Source organism: Merops nubicus, unplaced genomic scaffold (assembly GCF_000691845.1).
Source record: "Merops nubicus isolate BGI_N331 unplaced genomic scaffold, ASM69184v1 scaffold12267, whole genome shotgun sequence".
Lineage (NCBI taxonomy): Eukaryota > Metazoa > Chordata > Aves > Coraciiformes > Meropidae > Merops > Merops nubicus.
The window spans coordinates 38,184-63,505 of record NW_008621030.1 but is presented as its reverse complement, the minus strand read 5'-3'; the positions used below and the strand labels follow the sequence as shown (position 1 = coordinate 63,505).

General features: G+C 43.3%; 1 protein-coding gene across 1 annotated transcript in view; it reads right to left on the bottom strand.

Moving 5' to 3' along the window:
• The window catches only part of LOC103776788 (serine/threonine-protein kinase TAO3), a gene marked incomplete at its 3' end in the record, with an annotated part of 27,325 nt that extends 2,003 nt beyond the window's left edge, over positions 1 to 25,322 (bottom strand). The window contains exons 1-11 of the mRNA XM_008944316.1: positions 25,266 to 25,322; positions 23,793 to 24,001; positions 19,697 to 19,768; positions 18,606 to 18,707; positions 18,103 to 18,148; positions 17,053 to 17,149; positions 12,423 to 12,536; positions 11,256 to 11,347; positions 9,251 to 9,344; positions 7,730 to 7,811; positions 1,149 to 1,316 (exon numbers count right to left, since the gene is read on the bottom strand). Of these exons, the coding sequence (XP_008942564.1) occupies positions 1,149 to 1,316; positions 7,730 to 7,811; positions 9,251 to 9,344; positions 11,256 to 11,347; positions 12,423 to 12,536; positions 17,053 to 17,149; positions 18,103 to 18,148; positions 18,606 to 18,707; positions 19,697 to 19,768; positions 23,793 to 23,912 (987 nt within the window). The remainder of the gene's footprint in view (positions 1 to 1,148; positions 1,317 to 7,729; positions 7,812 to 9,250; positions 9,345 to 11,255; positions 11,348 to 12,422; positions 12,537 to 17,052; positions 17,150 to 18,102; positions 18,149 to 18,605; positions 18,708 to 19,696; positions 19,769 to 23,792; positions 24,002 to 25,265) is intronic.

Here is a 25,322-nt window from a genome sequence, read left to right as displayed (position 1 = left end):
TGCTGAACAGACAAATAGGAAACCCATCCCCTTGTGCTTCCCTGCTCTGTTGCTCTGTGAACAGCTTTTCCACACGTGGCCAGAGCAAGCCTGAAGGTTTCAGCCTGACAACCCCCCTGCCCTGCAGGGAAGCTCAAGGTTTAGAAGCTGGCTAGCTGGAGGGCTAGAACAGAACACTTGGTAGCTTTAAGCACAATGGTTGCTGTTCTTGCTTCTCCTGTGCATCACCTTCCAAGCAAAGGAGAGTGCTGCGTGACAGTCCCCTCCTCCTGTGTGCTCTCCTGCCTGACACCCAGGCTCACCCACCCCTTAGCCAGAGCTCTCCTGCAGCTTTAAAGGAACATTTGGCATACACAAACCTCAAAAACAAGTCCTTGAACATATGCTGAGCTTGGGCACCTCACTGTGTATTATCTGGCTACACTGCAGCAAAACGGAATACAAATATCAACTTGCCTGTCAATTTTTTTTCACGGAGAATCAGTCATGAACTTATTTATCCAATGTGCCTGCACCAAATGACATTAATTTCCATCTAAGCTCATCAATTGAAAGATGACTGGTTTCATTCTCTAAGCCTACAGTCAGTGTCAATTATCTATACTGATTAAGTGGATTGTTTATTGCGAGACTTAAGCTGAAGCCGGATTTTATATCTAACATTTTTCTTCTTTAACATAAAAGAATTAAAAAAAATAAGTCTTATTAACTTGGTGATTTGCTTTTCAGCTCATGATAGGCCAATTACCTTACAGAAAAGTTACGGTAATTGAAAGAAAATGTTAACATTAATCAATAACTTGGCTGTGTTTAAGAGAGAAAAGCTTGGACTGCCAACAGACCCTCCTTCACACACACACAGCCACTTTCTTCTCAGAAAGCATCTCCCTCCAAAGGGGTTTCTTCTCTAAATCATTCAGAAGAAAGGCCACCATGTGAAAAAAAAGGCCAAGTTTTAAAACTACCAATAAATGCACATCAAACGTTGAGTAAGTGCTACTACTACCTGTTATCCTATCTCTGCTGATCCAGATGATACTCCACCACCGTGGATCGAATCCTCACCTAGGCCGTGCTTGTTCTGCCCCCCCTTAAAGGGGCCTGAAATGATCTGTAGCAGTGCATGTAGGGTAAGGCAAGAAGAGTACCTCCTCCTCCTCCTGGGACTCGGCCAGCGGCCCATTGCGTGTCTCCTGGAAAAGGATCTTCTTCATCTTCCGGTACTGGAGGTTGTCCAGCTCCCGCACCGCGTCCTTGGTCCTCTGGATCAGGTCTAGCAGCACCCTCGGGGGCCGCTCCCGCCGGACAAAGTCGTGCTGGAGGGAAGGAAATAAAACAGGAGGTTTCAGACACGACACCAGTATGTCTGGTTTACAGACGTGGACAGGCTTTCCTGAGACACCTGAAGTGACAGCTCATCCTCAGCAAAGGGCCTGTTCACACTCAACAGCCAGCAATGCCTGTTATCAGAGGCTCCAAACACACGCAGCAACACGCAGACGGGCTGTGCCCATCCCTACATCAGACCACCAGGCTGCTCACACCAGGCACGGAGTGCTGAAGCACAGGCTGCACAATGTTTGGGTCAGAAGACCTGCTTCACCATGGAGCTCCCAACCTAGAGGAGGGGGAAGCACAGCAAAACCCCTTTGCTACCTGAAAGCCACGCGTGAATGCATGGATGCCCACCAGGACGGCCACAGCAGGAGGAGCTGGTGGTGGATGGAGAGGGGCGAGCCCTGGCTGACCTGTGGCAAGCTCTTCTCTTTGGCCCTGACTCCCTGATTCACTTTTCTGTCTCGAGTGAAACAGTTTGGACCAGAGTCAGGCTTTCTCAGCTCTCCAGGTATGGCAGTTGATTGTCCCTGAGCTTCTCCACTTGAAGCATACTAGGTACATGACCGTGCCACGTCAACGCTCAAAAAGGCATAGGGCTTCAGAGTGCACTAAATGCATGAAGGGCAAAGCAGAAGCAATCCTGGTTGTGCAAGCCCTCCCTGCCAAAGCTTGCCCTGCATCTATTCCAATTCATACAGAAAAGCAGTAAGGAAACTGCAAAGGTGTGGGAGTTTTATACCCAAAACATTAGTAGGTAGAGTCAGAGTAAAATCATGCTCTTACCAACTCCTGCTAAGCAGGTACTAGGAGCACAGGTTTTAAGTGAAGGCTTCACAATCAATTCTTCAATGGAATTCCATAAAATCATAGATTTCTTTGGGCTATAGCAGACCTTTAAGATCATCAAGTCAAACTGTTCACCCAGCACTGCCAGGTCACCACTAAACCACATCCCTCAGCACCACATCTCCACAGCTTGGAAACCCCTCCAGGGATGGGGACTCCACCACTGCCCTGGGCAGCCTGGCACAGCCCTGGAGGGGAAGAAACTGTTCCTCATGTCCAACCTCAACCACCACTGGTGCAACCTGAGGCCATTTTTTCTTGTCCTATTGCTTGTTCATTGGGAGAAGAGCTTGACCCCTAACTCGCACCAACCTCCTTTCAGGGAATTATAGAGGGCCACAAGGTCTCCCCTGAGCCTCCTTTGCTCCAGGCTCAGCACCCCCAGGTCCCTCAGCTGCTCTTCACCAGATTTGTGCTCTAGACCCTTTCCCAGCTTCATTGCCCTTCTCCAGACATGCTCCAGCCCCTCAAGGTCCTTTTTGGAGTAAGAGGCCCAAAACTGACCCCAGGATTCAAGGGGTGGCCTAAGCAGTGCCAAGTCCAGGGGGGACGATCCCTGCACTAGTCCTACTGGCCACACTAGTGCTGATCTAAGCCAGGATGCTGGTGGCCTTCTTGACCACCTGGGCACACCGTAGAAGTGTATGATTAAAAGCTCTTCTCTGACTTAACAGATAGAATCCCCCGAGCTGCACAGCTGGCAGTGGAGTGTGAAAGCCTTGCAGCTTTCCCATTTAGGCTTTGACTAAAGCAGACAGCCTGTATGCCTCCCAGTATTTTATATGGGCTTACTACACTTGGATACATTGCTTAGTGTGCACCATGGGAGATGGCCTGAAGGGATCAACATCTTCCTCACGTTTCTAGAAACATTAGCAATGAAAGAGAGAAACTGGAAGAAGGTTGTTCTCCACTGCCCTGTATTGCAAATGCCACAATGGCCTTTAGAGAGGCCTCAACAGCTTGACCTCAGCTGCCCAGAAATTCTCCAGAGGGTCCCATCTGCCCACTTGGTCTCACAGCTCTTTCCACACCTGGTGAACTCAGGGTCCCATAGGACAAGGAAAAGTGTCCCCACCCTAGATGTGACAACATTCCTCAAGTTCCAGAACTAATACATCCAATAGCTGGAGTAATCAACACATGGAATCCAGTCCTCCTTAAAACAGGAGTCTTATGTACAAAAAAGCTGACAGGATGAGCTGATGCTCTTTTAATGATTTATAAATGAACTTGGACACTATCATGCCACAGGCTTATTTCTTGGTTTTAACTGAATCCAAACTGTTGTGCACAACAGTCATTTCACTATCTTTTTTTTTTTTTGCTCGTAGTGATGGTGTTTATTTTTGAATTATAGTAAAAAGTTATAAACATTTCAGACAAAAATGAATCATTTCTGCTCCTCAATGCAAATAAATGCTCTTTATTTTCTCTGTAAACAGCAACAATCTGCAGCTTATCTATAATCAGAAAAAAGCTGACCATTTTCATCTCCTTGTAGATAAGTTGTAGAAAGCAGTAATGCATTTGGAACAACAATCTTGAGCTTAATCCATCCTGTATGTCCAGTGTCTACCTGTTCATATGTATTCTTTAGCAGTGCAAATACTCATTTCACTGGAAAGACAGTGTGCTTCATATTCCAGCACTGCTCAAATATCAGAACACCACCAGAGGGAAACTGTTGGGCAGTTGCACCAAAGCTAAAACCAAAAGGCTCTTGTGTACTGAGAATACAATTCTGGCTCCCTCACTTGCATTACCTAATTGTCCAAATTGCACATAAAAGATGTAGGCACCTCTCTGCCAGGTCCTGTGCAGCTGTAAGAAATGATGGCTGAAAGGACTTAATTTGTCTGCTCTCTCCAAATTGCAAGGAAAAAAGACCCAAACAAGCAAACATCATCACCAGCACGGACTCAAAGGGAGGAAGAGCTTAAAGGCATGGACCAAGTTGGCTGGAAGAGCAACTAACAGAACTCCAGCCTCCTGGGAATGTCATGCAAGCTGAGAAAAATTGGCAAAAGGTATTTAAAACCCATTTTATGATTGTTTTTAATTTTAAAGTGAAAAATATTAGTGAGATAATTTAGGGAGTTTATTTCTTTTTTATCTCAACTGCATTTTAACATCACTACAGTCACTTAACTGTTTTTATCTGAGATAATGAAAGGAAAACTGAATTCATTCTCAAAATACCTCGTTTAAAATTTAGTTCTCTAGGAAATAGTGGCCACAAAACCCCTCAAAAGACAAAAAATGTCTTTGATCTTATAATCTAACAAGCTTTAGGGGGAGCTCCTGCAGGAGGGAACACCTAGGGTACTGTTCTGAAGTGTAAAACCAAATAGAAATCCCAAATATACATGAACTAAGAGTAAGATCTCAGCTCCAATCGTTTGCACAGACGTCAACCTAAGGTACTCACGAGATCATATCCCTCAATGAACTCATGTTATTCCTAGAGAGCAGCAAGGCTGCCAATCCACATGAATGAATCATTCTGCAACCCACAACATAAACCTATTAGCTGGTCAAAGGATTGTCAGGGTGCTGCAAGCAGAACCAGAGAACAAAACGCTGGTTTGTTTTAAAAAAAAAAAAAAATGAAATATATACACCAGGTGTCAAAGAGAGAGTACAAACAAGCTCGTTCATCAGCCTTTACCTGGAGAGTGAAGGCATGAGTTAAATATTCTATGTGGCCCAGGCTTAAAGCAAGGACAGCAGTGAGCACAAAGCTAGCTGTTCAGGGAGGAGCGCAGGGTTTCGATGTCTCTCTTCGAGAACCAAAAGGCTCAGAAACATCCATGCAAATGCATTTTACTGAGCTGAAAGAGCAACAAGAGAAGCCATAAACCAAAGGCTGAGTGGTAGCCTTAGAACAAAAATCAGCATGAAAAGGCTGTCAGGTAAACACAGAGCAGCAATTGAACCTACTGTGGAAATGAGGCGAAACACCCAACGGAGCTACTGACTCCTCTGCTCAAAGGTGTAAGGGAAAACTGAGTCCCCTTTACCCAGTGTGGGAGAGCAGCATGCCATGCAATTCTCCCCAGCAGCTACCTATGGCAACCAGAGGAAGAGCAGGGCCACCAATCAACTTTAAAGAAAGGAAATACTTACTAAAAAGCAACCCACACCTGATGGAGAAGGGGCTGGACAGGATGTCACATACCCCTACCTTCTAACAGAAGGCTGCTCCTGAACTTCCCCAAGACAAAGCCCTTAGAGGTATAAGCAGTTCCTATTCCTCTCAGGTAAACTGAAACCAAATGACTTACACTGGAACTGATTTATGATTCACTGACAAAATTTTGGCACGTTCTGCACACATCACTCCTAGCACAGGTCCTGCAAGCTCTTGGCAGTCAGGAATCCACACAAGGCACTTTCCAAAATGATTTAGTTATTTCCAAAACAGGTTCTAATTAATTGAGTTCAGTATAGAAACTACTAAAGGATATAAACAACTTTGGGGTTTGGCAGTTTCATTAGGGGAAGAAGTTAACCTAGGCCTATCCTGTTAGCTCTGCTTTTTACAGTTAAGTATGATGTATGAATACAGGAAAGGAGCAAACACATTACAAGATGTTAATGACTCAAGAGGAATTGCTCAAAACCCATCTAGTACAAAAGAAATAACTGGTAAATGGAGATGAAAACCACAGACAGAAATACAACACTGCCTGACTGCAGAGAGAAGCTGAAAAAAATTTCCACGTCCGGAAATACACGATTGAAAGATAGATGCAAAATATGTTTGATAAGTAATAACATGAGGAGAGATCTATAGTTGGTACAGATCAGTAAATTTGTCAGGACTTGTGCACCAGACAGCAGTCACAAGAACACAACATCAAAAGCTCCTACTGTGAGAGGCCAGAGCAGAGCCAGCCTTTGCCAGCTCCCACATAACCACACCTGGAGTAACACTTCATGACATGAACATCAGTGCCACAAATGCCCACCCAGCCAGGGGAACTTTACACTAAAAAAAATGGATCAGGAAGGCCCAAACAAATGATTCACAATAGAGCAAACCAAAAGCTGATCTGAGATCAGGCAGAAAGCTCATAAGATGATACATATTCAAAAGGTATGAATAGATAAAAGAATTAATCATCCTCACATTAGCATTACTAGAGATAAAAGGTCAATATAACCTTCCTGAGCTTCATCTGCATCTGTCAAAAAAACAGACAGGACAGTTCAGAGCACCCAACAAAAAATAGTCCTGCTCTGGCCAGGAGATAAGGCATAAGTTAAACTGAAGTCATCCAGTCTCTTTCCATCTCTAATACCCACGTTCCTTTTTAAATAACCAGCCACTATCTGTAAATCTTCATTAAGAGCTCAATCCTCTGATCATGTGGAGCATAATTCTCAAAGTACTATTAGCTCTGCAAAAGATTTGCTATTGCCTGTGCATCTTATGAAGGCTGCTGAAGTCTAGATTTTGAGCAGCAATTAAAATGGCTTCTTAGACTTTCTATCACTGCCACAGAGAAAGCCTGTAGCAAATCACAAGCCTTAAATCTCGTTGAAATTGCAGATAAGCTGGGTAGCACATATTGCCTGTACCACAACAGAGAAATAGCATTTTTCCTTCCTAGAGGAGGTAAGCAGAAAAAAAAGCCAAAGAAGGAGCATCAGCAAGTGAATAGTTACATTACTTGACACAAAACTGCATAACTGCTCCAAAAAGTCTTTGCTTTCATACAAGCTGCACCAAGCCTCCCCTCTCCCTCTGCCTCTAAATAGAGGATGAAGAGGGTTGCCTCCAGTTCCATCCCTCATTTCTTTTTCTTCTTTCAGAGACCACATGGTGCAGCATGGTCACACCTCAGGGCATCCTACTGACAGCACAGTAGAGCAGAGGGGCTGGTGAAAATTCCTTCTTCATCAAAGCAGTAAGAGATACACTCCAAGTCCTGCCTAGACACAAAACTCGTGGTTGGAATTCACTTCTGCAGCACAGATTTAACTAACCCAGCTCTGGACCTGTTTGTCTTTTAACTTCCAGTTAAAGTATGTATAGTACTGTTGTAAGAATGAAAAAGTATTAAAAAATAAAAATCAAGATTAAATCCTTCTATCCACCTCCTGCTGACAGGTCCTTCCACCAGCTAAAAAACCTGTTACTCACACTGCTATCCCACGAGGCTTGCAAGTTCTCTAACACAAATATAAGCTCTGCAGAGCTCTGGGGTGTACAAGGACCAGGGTGCTGAGCTGCTCCCCCAGACAACTCCTCACTCAGCAGTGTCAATGTTTCACCACAAAGCCTACCTCTAACTTTTCTCCAGCAGTTTGACTGTTGAGCATCTTGTAATAAAGAGAATTGTGACTGACATAACAGGCAGGAAAAAGTTAAACAGCCTAAAATACTCTTTAGAAGACCCCTAAACTCGATTGATTCAGACAAGAAAAAAAAAAAATTATTTTTTTTAAAGGGCAAATATTTGTTCACCATCTTTAGAACTATTTTGGTAGAGGAACAGATTCTCCCCAAATTTCTGGAGAAGATTTGAGAACTTACCCGTAACAGGTCTGTTGACGACGGCCTTTCCTGAGGTATTTTCTGTAAGCAATAATCAACGAATCCCCTAAAGGAGTCTGACCTGTAAATAAAAATTAAAAAATAGTTCTAAATGAAAAAGAAGCTTAGACTCTGGAATATATGCAGACTTGGTGCAAAGTAAAAGAAACTTCGACTAATTTGTTTTTTAATTCTCGGGCAGAGAAATAAACTGAACTTTTCCAAAGTCTGAGCAAGCTGACCCCAGAAGTTCTTTGAACACTCAAATGACTGCTGAAACAAACATGGAAACATCCTTCTCCCCAGCCACAAACTGAAAACCATGCAAGAACTATGTGCACCAGTCACTACCTTCAATTTTACTTCTACTACTTAACAATAGGTGACAACAAATTATTGGTAACTGCAGAGAAGCACTCAAGTTAGCTGATCAAATGCCTCTCTGCTCTCTAGAAGCTTCCCACCACTTGGAACACAGCCTCAGTAAAGCCCCTAGATGCAATGCTTGGAGCCTAAAGTTTTGTTGAACTCTTTGAGGTGTTTCACGACTGGAAAGAAGCAAACTGATCTAGGTGCCAGTGGGTTCAAAAAACAGCACAAAAGGCACCTTGCTCACTCCTTGTGTTCTCAAAGCCAGAGATAGCAAAGAGGTGAATCTAAAATCACTTGCCATCAAAAATCCTGATTCTTATACTGTATTCACAAGCTGTCTCTACTCCGCATTGCAAATTCCACACAGAACACAACTATTAGTCTGCAGATATCAGACCAAGTTCTTCAAATCTTGACAAATGGACAAATCAATGAAGTAAGGAAACTGAAGTGCAGTGTATTTGGTAAAATGATCAGCAATGAAACCATTATGGTACTTCCACACCTAGCAGTGTAATTAGGGAACTTCACACCTCTCTGGGAGCTGCTGCTTCGAGCCATCTGCAGACTCTGCCCAGCACCACTCGATAGCTGCAGTCCACTCGTGGGTGCAGAGAACAGCAATTGGGGTAACCCCTTTGCTCCCACAAGGTAATAGAGCATTCCTGTGCCCCAGCCCAGACTGTGGAACAGGCCTGTAGTGTTTACTGGGGGAGTGTTTACTGGCCACAGAGCTCTGATGACTTCTGAAGTCACTCACTGAAGAAAATCTAACTACCTCTATGTTCTGCATACCTCTCTCCTCCCTTTCTCCACGTTTCAGCTGCACTATAATGGTTAACAATTCTTCTGTCAGGGAGCTTTTGCAGCTGGAAACTTTGAGGCTGAGCTACAGCTGGCTTAATGCACCCAGGACTATTTTAATTCCTCCAGCATCTACAGCCCCATAATTAACACCTCCGCACATTTAGATTGTGGCACAGGCAAAGTGACAGAAGGTCCAAATTGAGCCTGCCCACACAGGAGCATTAGCTGAGAACACAGTCAGATCCCTACAGTGCAACAAACACCTCTCCTCTGTCAGATTTAACCATGCAGAGAGTGTCACAGAGCATTTTCAGGGAAAGAAACCAGAACAAAGCCTCTTACCATTCATTAGACTGTAACGTAGGGGAATCGTTCTGGGCTATATGATATAAGGCACTCATTGCATTCATGTTGAAAAGCGGAGGCTTCCTTTCAGCTAGAAAGAGAAGAGAAAGGTGTGATAAGGCAGTCTGGAAAGAAAAGGAGAAAGATACAGAAGTATGACCAGGGTATCACTGCTAAATCAGTAGCTCGTGACTGTTGTCATCACATTCAAGCTAATTATTTGAATATTCTAGGCTAGACCAGGACAACCACTTGAGGAAAGCTGCTGTTCACTTGCAGAGGGGATGACAAAATCCAAAGACCACAGAATGCAAGTGATAAGGAGAACTTTCCAGCAAATTTTACCTTAAGTGCAACATTTCACACCTGACCTGCTATGGTAAAATCAGCAGAATTTGATGTTAAAATCACCACAGCTTAGACATACAGCAGGTCAGGGCTAGGAAATGCATGTGTCAGTCCCTGCAGACCTTTGATGCACTGCTGTAGCATCTCTACTAAGGGTAAAGGGTGGCTGCCTGCTGCTCCATGGGTCACCAGCAGTCCCCTGCAAGCAGGAGAGCTTGCCAAATTCACTTGCCAGATGTGTCAATAACTCCCCCTAAGTGAAATTCTTCCTAGCCCTTGCACCAAGAGGACAAATCTCTACCAGCTCCTTGACACGCAGCATGCATGCAAACCACCACATTTTCTTCTCTTTAAATACTACTTACTTTTGGCTACACGTGAAATTAAGACATCAGCATTGAAAGAAAGCCAAGTGGTGCTAAACAAGAGATTTCCTCCCACTGCTACTCGATCCCATGTTCAGATATGGAATCGTGCACAGGCAAAGTTCAAAGTTTTAAAAAAAAAGTTTAATACTTCTCAGAAGTATTAAACATTAAAAGATCAAACCCAACTGTGTAAAATGACATTGAGGTTCTTGACTGAGTAGCTCCATAGAAATTCCAGTATCAACAGTCAGTGCCTACACAGGGTAGCATAATATCTATTCTACTGCTATGAACTACTCCTTGAGAGGCTGTAACACGTCTAAACAACACACAAACCTCCCCCTCAAAAAAAATCAGAGGTCATGCAGAAGAACACAAGTCTGAAACTTCTGATTTTGGCATTTTTTACATCAAAATACAGACTGCATCAGCAAGGCATTAGCACTGGCACATGAAATGCAACAGTGGAATTTACTAGTCACCTACACCATTACCATCTTCATACTGGAGTCAACATTTTTTCCCATCCTCTATGTCTCCTTCTTTGTATCTCATTTCTGCTGATTCAACATTCATAAATAACATTCATAAATAAAATTTTCAGCATGTACTGCCTTTCACAATAAGTTCTTGATGTACTGCTGTTAAGTATAATTGATATCAAAACTATCTTTGAAAATTAACTGCTCGGCCCATGCAATGCCAAACTTGAAGTGTACACCTCTGCTCTGTATACCTGCTATCACATCCACACCTGCTTCAGGTTCTGTGGACATGTATCATTTGCCCTTTGCAATGCAAACCCTTCTCCTCTCATGTAAAGAGCCTGTTCATGTTGATTTGTGTCACAAACTTTCAGCTGAGATGGAAGATTTTTGTTTCCAAGAGTGGGGAAGCAAGAACTGAAAATTAAATGCAGGTCCCTTCCACCACAATTCTTAGGACACTGGTTTCCTTGAACAGCTGGAACAACTTTCTCAAAATCCAGCTTGAAAATAGAGACTATAAACCACAGTTCCCTCTCATACAAGCCTTGAATCCTCTAGTAACCAAGCACACCACACTAACATTAAAGCACAGCAGCTTTAGTGGCTTTCTTCTGATCTGTCAAGTGAGGAAAGATTTAACTTAACTGTCAGTGCTTTTCCAAGTCAGGCTTTTTAAAGAAAAAAAAACAAACCAACAAAACAGCTTATGAGGAATAAGAATCTTCCATTTTTTCAGGACTTCCTAATACATATTGGAGACAGTTAATTATTCATCTCAACTGCCACATAGTTACTCACCTAACTCAATACATGTGATCCCAAGAGACCAGACATCCACCTTTCCATCATACTGTCCCTCGTCCATAGCAAGGATCACCTCTGGTGCCATCCTATCAACCAGAGTGCAAACATGCAGGTTAGGAGATATAAACGGTGACTCCCAGAACAGAGCTTAAAACGAGATGGGGCTTTACCACCTTCAGCAGCACACTGGATCAGAGCTTAAAGAGCCAGCATGGAGCTGAGTAAAGCCATGCTGAAATGAAACAAAGCTTGCCTGCAAGAGCAGCTCTTCCAGGAGGCAGTTTAAGAGAGGAAAGTAAATAAGAGGCCAATCATGCTGTTAGCACAACATGTTGGCACAGGGAAGACCCCCACCAATCTCAAAGGCATTGTACATGCAGGCAGACGGCAAGGGCTGGGGGAGTCCTAAAGACATCACTTGCACTCTCTTACCAGAGATGGAGGGTTTGCCTTTGGCACACCAGGGTAATTTTCCAGCAGCTACATGCAGCCTGTGAGTGTAGCTATGAAAGCAACAGGGAAATCCAGAACAGTGGGGAAACATGGTGGTCCAGGATAAAGGGATGAGTGTGGGGGGAAAAGCAGCAGCAGGCCCAGCCTGCAAAAAATTCAGCCTCTTAACTTTTGTTCTTCCAAGATGAAGCAGGCTTCCTGCCAAATGGAGTTGTTCAGTGGTTGGGCGATAGGTGACCTCCCATCAATGCCTGGGGCATCTGCCACAGAGCAAGTGGAGCATAAAGCTATGCCAGTCCACTGGTAGGAATGCCAAGCAACTCCAGTGACCCTTAGGCAAGTTTCTTCAAAACAGAATTTAAGTAGCTGTGTGACCTCCAGTCTGCATGGCCAGATTAACAGGATTCCCTTTCTCCATGAGGTTGTCTTAGTTCCATTACCTCTGGCAAGTGTTAATAATTTTTAAGGCAATGGCACTGCACCAGTCACAACATGAACTGGTGGTGCCATTTCCACGTGCTGCACAGCCTGCCTCTACTGACGGGCACCTAGGAAGAACACATCCCCTGAAGAGCTGGATGCAGGGATTTTAAGAGCACTGCTTGGTTAACAAAGTTTTTATGCCAGGTATTATTTTCAGATTGTGAAATGCTGGAAATGGAAGTGAGCAGTCTCATGAAGGACCCAAGTACTGCAGGTTTTACTCACCAGTAAGGCGTTCCCACAAAAGAATTGGCAGGGGAGACTATAGATGCAGACCCAAAATCAGCTAGTTTCACTTGACCTGGTTCTGTTAGAAGAATATTTCCAGCTTTAATATCCCTTTAAAAGAAGAAAGAAAAGCATACTTCTGGTTACAGTAGAATAATTTCGAAAAATTTACAAACACTCAGAAGTCTGCAAACTTTTTTCTCAATTAAGCGTTCCTAAAAAACTGGGAATACTTAGAAGTCTAGTATTACAGAAAGATAGAGAGATCAGATGCATGGGGCTTGGGGGAATGGAAAGCTGGCCCAGAAAGGGCAGGGGTGAGGGTAGAGAAGGAGATGAGCCATGGTTGCAAGGCTGAGGCCCCATAGTGAGCTCCAGGAGAGATGTATCCTAATATCCAGCTGTGACACCCTTATACAGCACCAGCCACGTTCTTTTCAGCTTTCAAAGGCCCTAGGCTCACTTACCTGATCCTTCCCACAACTCTCAGATAATTCACACGTTTAAGAGATTGACAATAATGACACTGCTGAAATACAAAAAGGCACAAGGTATCTTCAGCACCTTTAGCACCATAAATTTCTAAGTTCCAGCAATAAGTGAAGCAATTTTAAAATCACTCCCTATGGCCTGCTGAGAAAGGTTGAGTCAATTCATGTACCTTCCAAGACACTTTCCAATGACCCTATTCAAAGTTTGAGACAGACTTATCAGTTCTATCCCAAATGGTTTTTTTCTTCCACCTGACACAAAAGGAGGATTGCTGTAAGAAATTCAAGTCGACTCACACATTGCCAGCTGAAAAACCACAATATAGGGGAAGTTCCTTAAAACTCTGAGACAGCACTTGAAAAACAAGGTGAAAACTGCACCTAGGTATGTAACAGATGCCTTTACACAGGCAAAGCCATTTGTTTTTGCAGAAGCTGACCCTCAACATAAAGGGATCCCTGTCTGTCAGGCTGCATAAGCCTTATGGTCTGTAAAAATGCATCAAGAAAAAAAATCAGCTTTTCTTATCTGGTGCTCAATTAAAAGTCCTTAAACACCAAAGCCACTTATCAGCAGACCTCCAACACAAACAAGTTATTGTGTCCTGTCAAACACCCTACTCAAGTTCTGTGAAAACTGAGCTAATTAGAGCAATGGGGAGGGAAACTAAACTACCTTCTTTTTGCTGCAGAGGAAGAGCACGCACTGAATTATCACGCAACAGTTGAAGCACAATGATTTGTGAGCTAAACGTGAATCCAGAACCACTACAGACCCAGAGGGCAGCTAAGCTGAGACACCGTTTAAATCTCAGGTGCTACAAACTTCATCTCCACAGGGCTGTCAAAGCTGGAGTGAAGAAAGCCACACAGACAGGAGTTTACTTACAGCATTTCACAGCAGGGCCAGAGAAAGAACCTCTATGCCCCTATTCCCTGGACACTATCACTTTGAAGCTACTAGTCTGGCAATTTTTTGCACACATGCGACTCAAACCATCCTAACATGTCTTCATGTTTTGAGTCTACACATCTGTCACTTCTGCTGGATGGACGAGTGCTAAAGATATCTTGTATGTGCAAGAATGAACAGCTCAAAAGTACAAGAGAGACAGCACAGGCTGTGCTGTCATCTCCACCACCACCTCCACTGATCACAATCAACAGAGGACTCAGTGGCCACGTTAGGTACCAGCAGATGTTATTTCCTAACTTCGGTTCACGCTGTGCCTGCAATTAAACAGAAAATAATCTCATCCTCTGCCGTCCCACGGCACCAGCCAGAAGCAGCTGGCGGGGATGCCGGGGAGCTCCGGGGGCCAGAGCTGAGGCTTGCTCTGCGGGTGCATCTCCAGCAGGGGTCCCTGCATGCCCGGCCACGCTCCTTCGCCTTGCTGCCGCGGGGCGAGCAGAGCAAAGCTCTCCACCTCCTGCCTCGGGCCCCTTCTCGGCTGGTTTGCCTTTTCCGAGTGCTGCTGGGACTCGCCCCAGCAGAGGGGAGTGGGGTGCTTCCTCCCAGTGTGGGGTCCCCCCGAGCCCTGCCCGTCAGCACAGCACTCCTCATGGCTGAGCAGCAAAGCTGGAACCAGCACTCTTCACAGAAATCCACTGGCAGGGGGGGGAAGGGACCTCTGGAGATCACCTCATCCAACCCCCCCTGCTCCAGCAGCTCACCCACAGCAGGGTGCCCAGGGTCACAGCCAGGTGGGTTTGGGATCTCTCCAGAGGAGACTCCACAGCCTCTCTGGGCAGCTGCTCCAGGCTCTGCCACCCTCACACCAAAGAAGTTTTTCCATATGTTTAAGCAGAACTTCCCGGGTTCCAGTTTGTGCCTATTGCCCCTTGTTCTGTCACTGGGCACCACTGAAAAGCATCTGGGCCCAGCCTCTTGACACCTGCCTGTTAGATATTAATGAGCATTGATCAGATCCCCTCTGAGGCTTCTCTTCTCCAGCTGACCAGCCCCAGGGCTCTCAGCCCTTCCTCAGCACAGAGATGCTCCAGCCCCTCAGCAGCTTTAGAGCCTTCACTGGACTCTCTCCAGTAGTTCCTTGTCTCTCTTGAACTGGGGATCCCAGAACTGGACACAGGACTCCAGAGGTGTCCTCACTAGGGCAGAGTGGGATGGGAGGAGAACCTCCCTCGACCTGCTGGCCACACTGTACTGAATGCACCCCAGGACACCACTGGCCTTCCTGGCTACAAGAGCACACTGCTGATTCATGGTGAACTTGTTGAGCTCTTCTTTTTAAAATACAGCATCTATCAGAAAGCTGGAAATCTCCTGATGGCCCTCTTGGAAAAGAGGGAGGACTTGCCTTCCCAGCTCAGAAGTTACATGCAGAATACCCCTGGAAGAAAACCAGCAAGGTAGGAAAGAGGTATGTGGTACTTGTAGCAGGAACCTCTCCTTGTGACATGCTGCAACAGCAAAGTCACTTCTCCCAGTGGGAAAGAGAAATAACCAGCAATAAGCATCCTAGTAGAAAGTTCACACAGAGGAGCTGGCATTCACTATATGGGACCACGGAATTTACAACGTGCCAATTGCACCATGTTACAATGTCCTAATGAGAAAAACTAACTCTCAATAGCATCCACACAGGGAGTCATTTGATCTAAGAATTCAATGCACTTGGAAAGTATGCACAATATTTCAGGACAGGTATTTCTGTGCTCAAACAGGGGCATATATACAAAGGGGTGATCAAAAATAACCTTAATTTCAAAAACTGTCATTCATCTTTGAATTAACGTCACTTAAATATTTAATGACCATGTCTAGATATGCCCCAAATACTATTATACAAAGTAATGAGTAATTCCTGTGTCTGTAAAAATCCTTCACCGTCTCAGCCTCAGATATACCAAGTTTCTGTCTCAACCTTGCCAGACAACTACAAAGAGGCTTTTAGCCCCATAAATTAATTTCAAGTTGCCTTATTCTGAGAATTCCCTACTCATTACACTAATCTAGTTCTCACCCATTTCACAAGTCCCTGACATATAAGCAGCACCAAAAATTAGACAAAAAAACTAAAAAAAAGAGAACATGCATCATTATTGAAAAAATGAGTTTAAAAATCCAAACTTCTGAAAAATGCCACATTATGAAAGACAGATGTAGGAGCAGCATCCACAAGCAGCCTGTTAACAAATCTCCCTCTCCCTGTACACTCTGATTCTCCTGAAGTAGTTTCACCCTTGACTTACATTTTCATCAACTAACATTTTTACTTACACATACGTAAAAAATCCTCACACTACCTCTAAAATAGCCTAGGCTCTATCATTCCACTTTATTTGGAATATTTTCAGGGTGATATTTTCCTGTCAGTGTTTACTGCCAACATGCAGGTGCATACTTTGCTACCAGAAAAGAGAAAAATTGCTAATATGGAACAGAATTCAACACAGGATATAGCCACGTGAAATTATTTCAACAGCAACAAAACACACTCCTTACCAACCACCAGCTTTTATTTACATATCTACCCTGGCATCAGGAGTACTGACAAGTGCATCAGAGAAATTTTTGACTGAATAACCTTTATCCAAGTTGCTTAAATACAATGAAGCAATGAGCAGCCCCTCACTCCAAAAAGGACCTTGAGGGGCTTGAGCGTGGCCAGAGAAAGGCAATGAAGCTGGGGAAGGGTCTAGAGCTCACATCTTGTGAGGAGCAGCTGATGGACCTGGGGGTGCTGAGCCTGAAGCAAAGGAGGCTCAGGGGAGACCTTCTGGCTCTCCACAGCTCCCTGACAGGAGGTTGGAACAGTCTGGGGGTCAGTCTCTTCTTCCAATGAACAAGCAAGAAGACAAGAGGAAACGGCCTCAAAATGTACCAGGGGAAGTTGAGATTGGACACAAGGAAAAAAATTCTTCCCCAAAAGGGTTGTCCAGGCCTGTCCCAGATGCCCAGGGCAGTGGTGGAGTCCCCATCCCTGGAGGGGTTTCCAAGCCGTGGAGATGTGGTGCTGAGGGACATGGGTCAGTGGTGATCTGGCAGTGCGGGGGGGATGGTTGCTCTTGATGATCTTAAAGGTCTCTTCCAAGAAAAATAATTTTGATTCTATGATAATTTTCACACCCCAGAGGATGGAAGGGGATCTAGCAGCACTGAGCTCCGGCCTTACCTATGAATCTTACAGTGAGAGTGCAGGTAGGCCAGCCCCTGCAAGGCACCGTGGGTGATGGCAGCAATCTCCACTTCTTGAAGTGGTTTCTTGTGAACTGTGGAAAAAAATTCAAGAAAAAAACCATATGAATGTAAGTGTGGTTTTCTCCTGAGGAAGTGTTTTTAAAGAGAAGGAAGTCCCGAAGTTTTGTCATCTATGAGGTAAATATCTTCACTGCAGTCACTTCCCATGACCTGATGGCCAGTAGCAGCTCTGGGTCTATGCACAGCCTCTGCACATATTCCACATTGTGGGAAACCACATTTTCCTTCATGTTCCTGCTAGGGCCAACAGTAACTGTTAACACCAGGTGATGTACCTGAGTGCAGCTTGCCAAGTGTATTTGCAATTCTCACTTTGTCCTTAGCAAAGAAAACTTCCCACTTTTTCCCCTCCCCAATAGTACAAAAAAAAAAAAAAACAAAAACACCCCAGGAAAGTGAGGAATACCAGCTACAAACAGATGTCTCAAAGCACCTTCTATACATCCCTAAATATGCTCAGCACATGCCTTTGGCTGCCAGTGTTACACACAAAAGATGGAGCCCACAAAGAGTACTAGTTTTTGCAAACTTTGGCTTAGATTCCCTGTTCCTCTGCAGGTGCTGCTGCTCTAGTTTTGAGGTCAGATCAGTCTCTTGTTCTATAAAACCATCTGTAATTACTCCTACAAACTGCAAGGCAAGGTCAAAGGCAATCTCTGCAGGTTTTTGTCATGGATAATCAGGAAACAGGCAGTCTGCTTCTGTCAGCAAGGTGGCACAAATCAGGAAAATAACTATATATATGTATGTTTATATATTGTAAAACAAAGGTATGCCAACTACCTGTAGCACTAGCCTCCTGGTCAAGCCTCAGCTTACAAGCACAGGCATTCTAGCTGTAGAACATAGCAGTACAGACAGACTGTCTCTATCATCTGCAAAACACCGGTCTGTGAGGAAACAGCCTCCCATCATATTCAGAAGGGGAACTAGCAAAAAAAATCAAAGCCTATGTAAAACTTACCCTCTAGCAAATCAGAAGCTGATCCTAAACAGTACTCCATAACCAACTGCAAGAAAAAAAAGTATGTTTTTAAATAATAGGGTAGACACCCCCCACAAGTTTACTACTTGAATGGCTGAGAAACAGCAAGAGAATAAAGCCCCTGAAGTGGCAAGAAATGCACTGAACAATGAACAAAAAGTGCTCCAAACTTTCCAGCAATGTCAAGAGACTTTTTTGCTGTGGTAAAGAAGGTTTAGGCACTGGGAAGTTTATGGAACATCCTCTGCAGTACCTCCACACAATAATCTGCTGAACACAGAGGTCTGCCTCACAGAAGCAGGGGTTTGTTCCAATATCCTACATATCATCCCCCTTGAAAATACCTGGAAGCTTCTTCAGATGAAAGGGACTAGAGGCAGCACGAGATGAACACTGCTGTGTGAAAAGACACTGCTCTGTGTACTATTTGCTGTCCTGGACATTTTCTACTCATGGAGCCCTCCGAATGCCACACCACTCACCCATGCTGTATGCTCCTTCAGGTAACAGCCCTTATATTCTATCGTGTTGGGGTGCTTCAGCTGTTGTAGAAACTTAACTTCTTTGATGATATCTTGCCATTTCTAATTAAAAAAAAGCACAAAGGTATAAATACATTTCTCTGCTTAATCTCCTACATCCTCATGCACCACACATTGTAGCACAGCCTGAAAAGCAACCACAAAACTGTTTATATTGTCAGTTGTCAGTTTACATCAGTTGTCTGGATATCTATTGCATTGAGATACCTCCCCCCAAGACACATTTAAGCAGCCTGATGACTGCAATTCCCCCCCCTTCTCATTTTAACTGCAATATATTCTAAAGCATTGCTACTATTTTGCATATTAAACTGTCCAATGGTCTCAAAAATTTAGCAGCAAACCCTCCTGCCCCAGGACACGACCCACCACCTATAATAGGTGCTAGAGATAGCAGCAGTTATTTGTCTCCTTTTGTAACACAGCACAAAGCCACTGAGATCTGGAAGACCTCAGGACGTGTTGGAGACCAACAGGTAAGCAAGGAATACAAGTTTAAAACATCCCTGTCTGTTCTGAGACATTCTCCACTGCATGTCAACACACACTCCCAAACAAACAGCCAACCCAAGTTCAAAGCACTGCACCACAAAAATAAGAGAAGCGACTAAAAAGCAACAACTGAAGTGAGGCTGATGCTCTGAATACAAGGTCTATGCAGCTTGAGATTGTAGATCCTCAAAAGTGTTTCAAGGCAGCTGTACCCCTCAGTCAACACCTCAGAGGGTTGTGGTTACAGCTCCAGTACAAGTGCACTCTTAATGCACTTACTGCTGGAATAATTCCTGACATCACCACCACACAGCCAGAGTTCCCAGTCTCTTCTTTATACTGAACTATTTGTCAAAATTGGCATAAATTCATATTTCTCCCTCTGCAATTGTCCATGCTTCTTATGGAAGTGAGCAACAGGTACCCCATTAGCAGCTGGTCTGCTGGGGCCAAATGACAGATGCAGCTAATTTCACTGTTCAGATTCACATTGGGGTTGCAGCAGCTCCTGCATGCAGAACTGGCTTTATTCATCTTACCTCGTTTGTTTGCTTTCCACTATAGGACATTTTCTTGACTGCCACCACCTCATTAGTGTGGGAATTTGTAGCCTGGAGTAAGGAGAGAGAAACAGATTAAAAAAAAACTGTCTTTTTTATTCTCCTCCCCATGGAGTGAGCTGTTCCTTTGGCAAATGCAAGGCTTTTTCTCCTGCATGACATCCTTGCAAGCTCCTACACTTCAGAGAACTCTTCTTTATGATAAGATTTGCTAGACAATTGTCATGCCACTTTTTCCTGACTTTATCTGCCCATACCCACTATCCCTCCCACTGCACTTAATGCACTTGCACTGACATGCAAACTGAAGTCCAATATTGCACCTATTGAGAACATGCAAAATACAGTTTTACTGGAATTGCAGTAAAACCAGTTTTAGTTAAACCATTGGAAAAATATTTTCCAAAGAAACACTAAGAGATCTATGAATCTCTATAATTTCATCCAAAACACTCCTATGATGCTGATATTCTTAAACAGCTGTTTCAGTTTCCAGTTTCAAGAAGATCCTTCATTCTGGAATTTCTCTCAATTTAAAAATACAACTTTCCTTCCACTGCACCTGATCTCAGTTTTACAATGAATATTACTCAGTCATCAAAATTCTGCATTTCTGTAGGATGGCGACCAGAGGCTGAAAATCCAGTTTTAGGAAGAGCTCTACCTGCCTGGATTGGCACTGTCCTCATTTCTGCACGTTAAGGAGAGAAAACGTGAAGGTTTTAGACTTAAAAGAGTTGTTGAAATCCCCATACCTCCAACCATTTACCATTTTGGGGACAAAAAAAAAAAAAAAAATCAGTGACAGTTAAAAGCTTAGAATACAATAGAAGCTAAATGTGGCAAATCCTCCTTTCAGCTGCTTGAGAGGATGAGTACTATACTTTCAAGTAACGTATTAATGAAAGACATTTCATGATGCATACAGCAACTTCAAAGAAAGATGATTTTGGATGAACCAATATACCACAGGAATTACTAAAGGGAGCTGACAACCCTTTTGACTCTTCACAGCTTCACAGTCCTCAAATTTGAGTTGGAGAAAGCTGAAAAAGTAACTTTTGGATAAGGCAAAACCCTTCCTCCCCACTTTACCATCCTGATTCAGCACATAAAAGATCAAGAGTATTTTACTCCAATGAATTAATGTTGGTGTTCTAAAGAAACTTCCAAGTGTTGCTTTCTGTTACATTAATTCCAAATATCTTCATGTGCACAAGTTATCTCTCATTCCAGTCAGAATTTGTTGCCCCATGGCACACTGCCATGTTCTCACAGTTGTGTGTGAAGCTCTTGCTGTACCAAGCACTGGGATCCTCCTGGCTGAAATAACTTAAAGGGCTGTACAAGCCCCATTGACAGAAATATCCACTTGCTGAAGTGGTTTGGGTTCTATCTGCAGATATTTAGTGAAAAGCTTGGCAGAAAACAAGCATGTTTTGCTTGCAAAACCTCCACTACGCTGCCCTCATCTGCTTTATCACTTTTCCATATTTCTAACATGGATACAAGTAGGTTGTTTTTGCTGAAAATTATTCTGCTGAAGTCAAGTGCAAAATCAGCTTTGTTGATTTCAAGTCTAGTTGGCATCAACTTTAAACTCTTGGAAGAAGTGATGTATTTTTCCTTAGCCTTCTGATAAGTATCATTTACTTCAAGCAAGAAAAGAAATTTTGAATTATCTTGCCGTGCCTCAGCAATAGTATCCTGGAAAACAAAACATCTTGCAAAAACTAAGCTTAAACGGAAGTTTATACTACAATAATCATGTTAATCCATAACAACAACAAAATACAGATGTAGATATTTGTTGTTTGCAGTAGTGTCAGTACCAATTTAAATAAAAAGGTCAAAGAGATGCAGCAGCAGCATAACAATCCATGCCCTGCCCTTTTATTTATCCAAAGCCTCTTCTACATTCTCTTGGAAGACTAAGAAAGCACTGTCCCTCCCAAGTTCTTTGATCTGTTCTCATCTTTTGAAACCAAGCACAGCCAGATCCCTGGAATCTTACCATAATGATCCAAGATCTTATTCTTGGCCCCTGCCTTACCCCAAGACACATAAGAATCAAGGTGTAAGAAAGGTAACAAAAGCTTTAAGAAGAAAAGCCAAAGACACACAGCATCCCCTGCGTGGCAGGGAGAAGCTCCAGCATGAGCCACACACAGCAGGGAACAGCTAGAAACCTGCTGTGGGTGAATGGAGGGATCCTGGGCTACTGTGCACTGAAAACTGCATGCAGGCAAGTGCCTTCTTGTGACTTCACATACAGAGCAGGACAGGGCAAAGGCTCCAGAAAGAACTGACTCAATGCCAAGAGTTTCAAGCAACAGGAAGGAAAGCTTAAGTGTCAAACAGTGGCAGAGAGGTGCAGATGTAGCATGGGAAAGTGGTGAAGCATCTAATTACCACATTACTACAGTAATATTACTACAGGCATGACTGCAGTCACCACTGGGCTTGGAGGATGTGGCTGCTGCCAGGATATAGCTGAGTCTGGCTAAACTCCCCAGGATTCTTAAAGCACAAACCAGTTAATATGCCATTAACTTCCAAAAGTGCAGTCACTTAAAAGAGATTTAGCTGAAAAGTACAATCACTGAACAGAATTTGTTCAGTTCTAACTCAAATCAGGACATTAAAGCATCCAGGGAAAAGAGGAAGAGAAGCATGGGGAATCACAAGGCTTTCACCTAATCGTAGTGACATCCCAGCTCTAAGCCTGCTTGGTGGATTGGATCTCTAACACTCCTCACACTCTCCCCCTGGAAGTATGAGGAACTTTGAACTCTGGGGCTGAATGATCAATGTGACACTTTCACTACGTCACCTTTACCCTAGAAGGATACCACACAGCCTCTCCCTCTGGTTTTAAAAAAAAAAACCACTGGGTAGCACCACCCTATTCCCATCTAGAAATATGCTTCCTCTTCTTATAGAGTGGATCAACACACACTGTAAGTTTTACAGCCTCATCCTCTTACACATGCAGTACATTCAACATTACACTTCTGTCCCATTCTGACAACAGTTCCACCAACACCTCCAGCACTGCACCCAGCTAGGAACACACGAGTGTCGGCAAATAACTCACACTAGCTACTGCCAGGTGCTGGAGTTACAGGTCTCAGGGTACTTATCTAAACACTTCCAGATCTGATATTCAGAGATCCCAAATCTAGTGAACCTGATCTGAGTGGCAGGCCATGCTACCCAGCAGCTTTAGTTTGTCTTTGATTTTTTCATGCTGAATTCTATTTCTGTTTCATTGCTCGTGACTGGATTATAATTATTTCCAAATTCAGTATTTTGGATTTGGCTTTGATACTAATCATAAAAACTACTTTTCTTCTCACTTCTCAGATGAAATTCTCTTGACTGTATCGATTAACACAATACACTCTTCCTGTTTGAATTCTCATTCCTCTTAGAACTTTTCCTTTGCTTTTGCCATGTAGGCATTTGTTGCTGAGGATAGTACATTCTGAGGTAAACATGGGAAGAAGGAGGGTGCCAAAACAAAATGGTAGTTCAAAGTTATCTCCTAAATTATCAGAGCAACAGAGAAATCATTCAAAAGCCTGGATAGAATTTGATGTGACTTCCACAGTATCTTTCCCAAAGCAGCCACAATACCAGTTCATTAACAGAAGCAGCTTTTAACTTCAAACACATTTTGAATTGTTAAGTCACTAAATCTATTAATTTGCACTGTTTTACAAGCATACGAGCACCAAGTAGAATATCTTGAAATTCCAGTTTGGCAAATTAACTTCCAACTGTTTAAATTCAACTTCCAGCATCAGACAGCACAAGATACCATGTACATAGCCTGAATGTTTGGGTGCACTATGAAGAACACAGTCAACTGCTACTATAAATACAGCTGTAACAGTAAAGAGCTCAGGAGCACTCTGGAAATGTTTATTTTTGAGATGTGTTATGAGAAAGCTAATACACACAAAGCACTAAGAGCTCAGAGGATGCTCCCTTTCACAAATGCTGCAGATCTCTACCAATGTCACTTGAAATGCTTCTGTTTCCCAAAAAGGAGGTGAAGAACTGTACTTACAAAGTAAACTGCTCCAAAACTTCCATGTCCGATTTCGTGTAAACCCACAAATATTTCTTCAGGATCATCTTTGTAGAACAGGTCAGCTATTTCTGGGTCCTTTGGCACCCCTTTGCGCATGGTGGAGTATTATTAACTAGTTTGTGCTTTTAATTCCCAATCAATTTCTTCCTTCATCGACAACGTAGTTTGTAGCCAGCATTCAGCACCTGGTGGAAAAGTTCATCTTTAATCTGTTTCCCTGACACATAATTCTGTTCTCTCTCTGACAAAAAAAAAAAAAAAAAAAAAGAGGAAACACTTTCAGGAGCAATAGACTTCACTATCACTTCCTTCAGCTAATTCTTATTAGTAGTGTGATTTAGATATAGAGATTAAAATGCATTCAGAGTACAACAGCTCTTTATCTCATACAGGAAGCAAGTGCTGCAGTTACACTAAAATCCACTTGAAGACAACAGTCCTGTTGCTATGCCAAACATCCTGTGACAGGAGTTTGTTATTCTTCATGCTGGTCTCCTAATGTGTCAGTTTTTAGACTAACACCATTGTTCCTCCTACCTTTCTCTGCTGTTTGTTTGCCTTGTTTCTCTACTCCTACTCGCCAGCTGGTGCTAGCAGAAAAGTCAGCTTCTATTCCACAGAAACACTTCATAATCACATGATTTTTTTTTTTAATTTACTTATTTGTTTTCCAGAGCTATAAGACAGCTAGTGCTGTTGGAGTGTGATGGCTCCCAGGTCACAGAATTGCTTTTGAAAAATCCTATACTCCACCACTTAGGCAGATTTTTACTTCCTCAACATCTTTCTTTAGCCTAAGCATATAATTAGACAGCACAGAACTGAGCTGCACTGAAATAAAGATTTTAAATATTCATCCTTAAAATGTCATTTATGGAAGGAAAGAAAAAGCAGCATCAGAAAGTTTCAAATTTCCTATTAAAACATCCTGAAAATAAAAGTCACATTGGTTTATTAGACACTGGTGTGCAGAGCAATGACAGATGCCTCCATCCATCTGCTTCTGGTGTCTGAAACCAGCAGATTATCTGCAGGTGAGTCCATTGGAGCAGCTTCTAACAGCCTGGAGCAAGTCTCAGAACTACTTCCAGACATGTAGAGTTCAGCACTTTGTTTATTGAGACCACATCTCTGTGCATAAAAGACAAAGACTTCTGAAAACATACACCAAAATACCCAGCCTACCTCATGATATAAACCAGTGGAACATTTAAAAGAGAGACCAGCTGAAATGGAGCAACTGGATAAAACTAAAACGAAAAAACACATAAAAGGCTTTAAGAAGGTTTCAGACAGCAAGTGCCATCCAGATGGAACGACCAAAGCAGGGCATAATTTTGGTCCTGGGCTGAGACAAGTCTCCTTGGCTCAGGATGACAAGTAATGGAGCCAGAAGCATGAGAACCTGTGGTTGGCTGGAGGTGCCCCGAGGACGGTGCTGCAGCATACCTGGGTAACTGTGGCACAACTCATGCTCTGTGCCTCACGTTCCTTGCAGCAGCATTG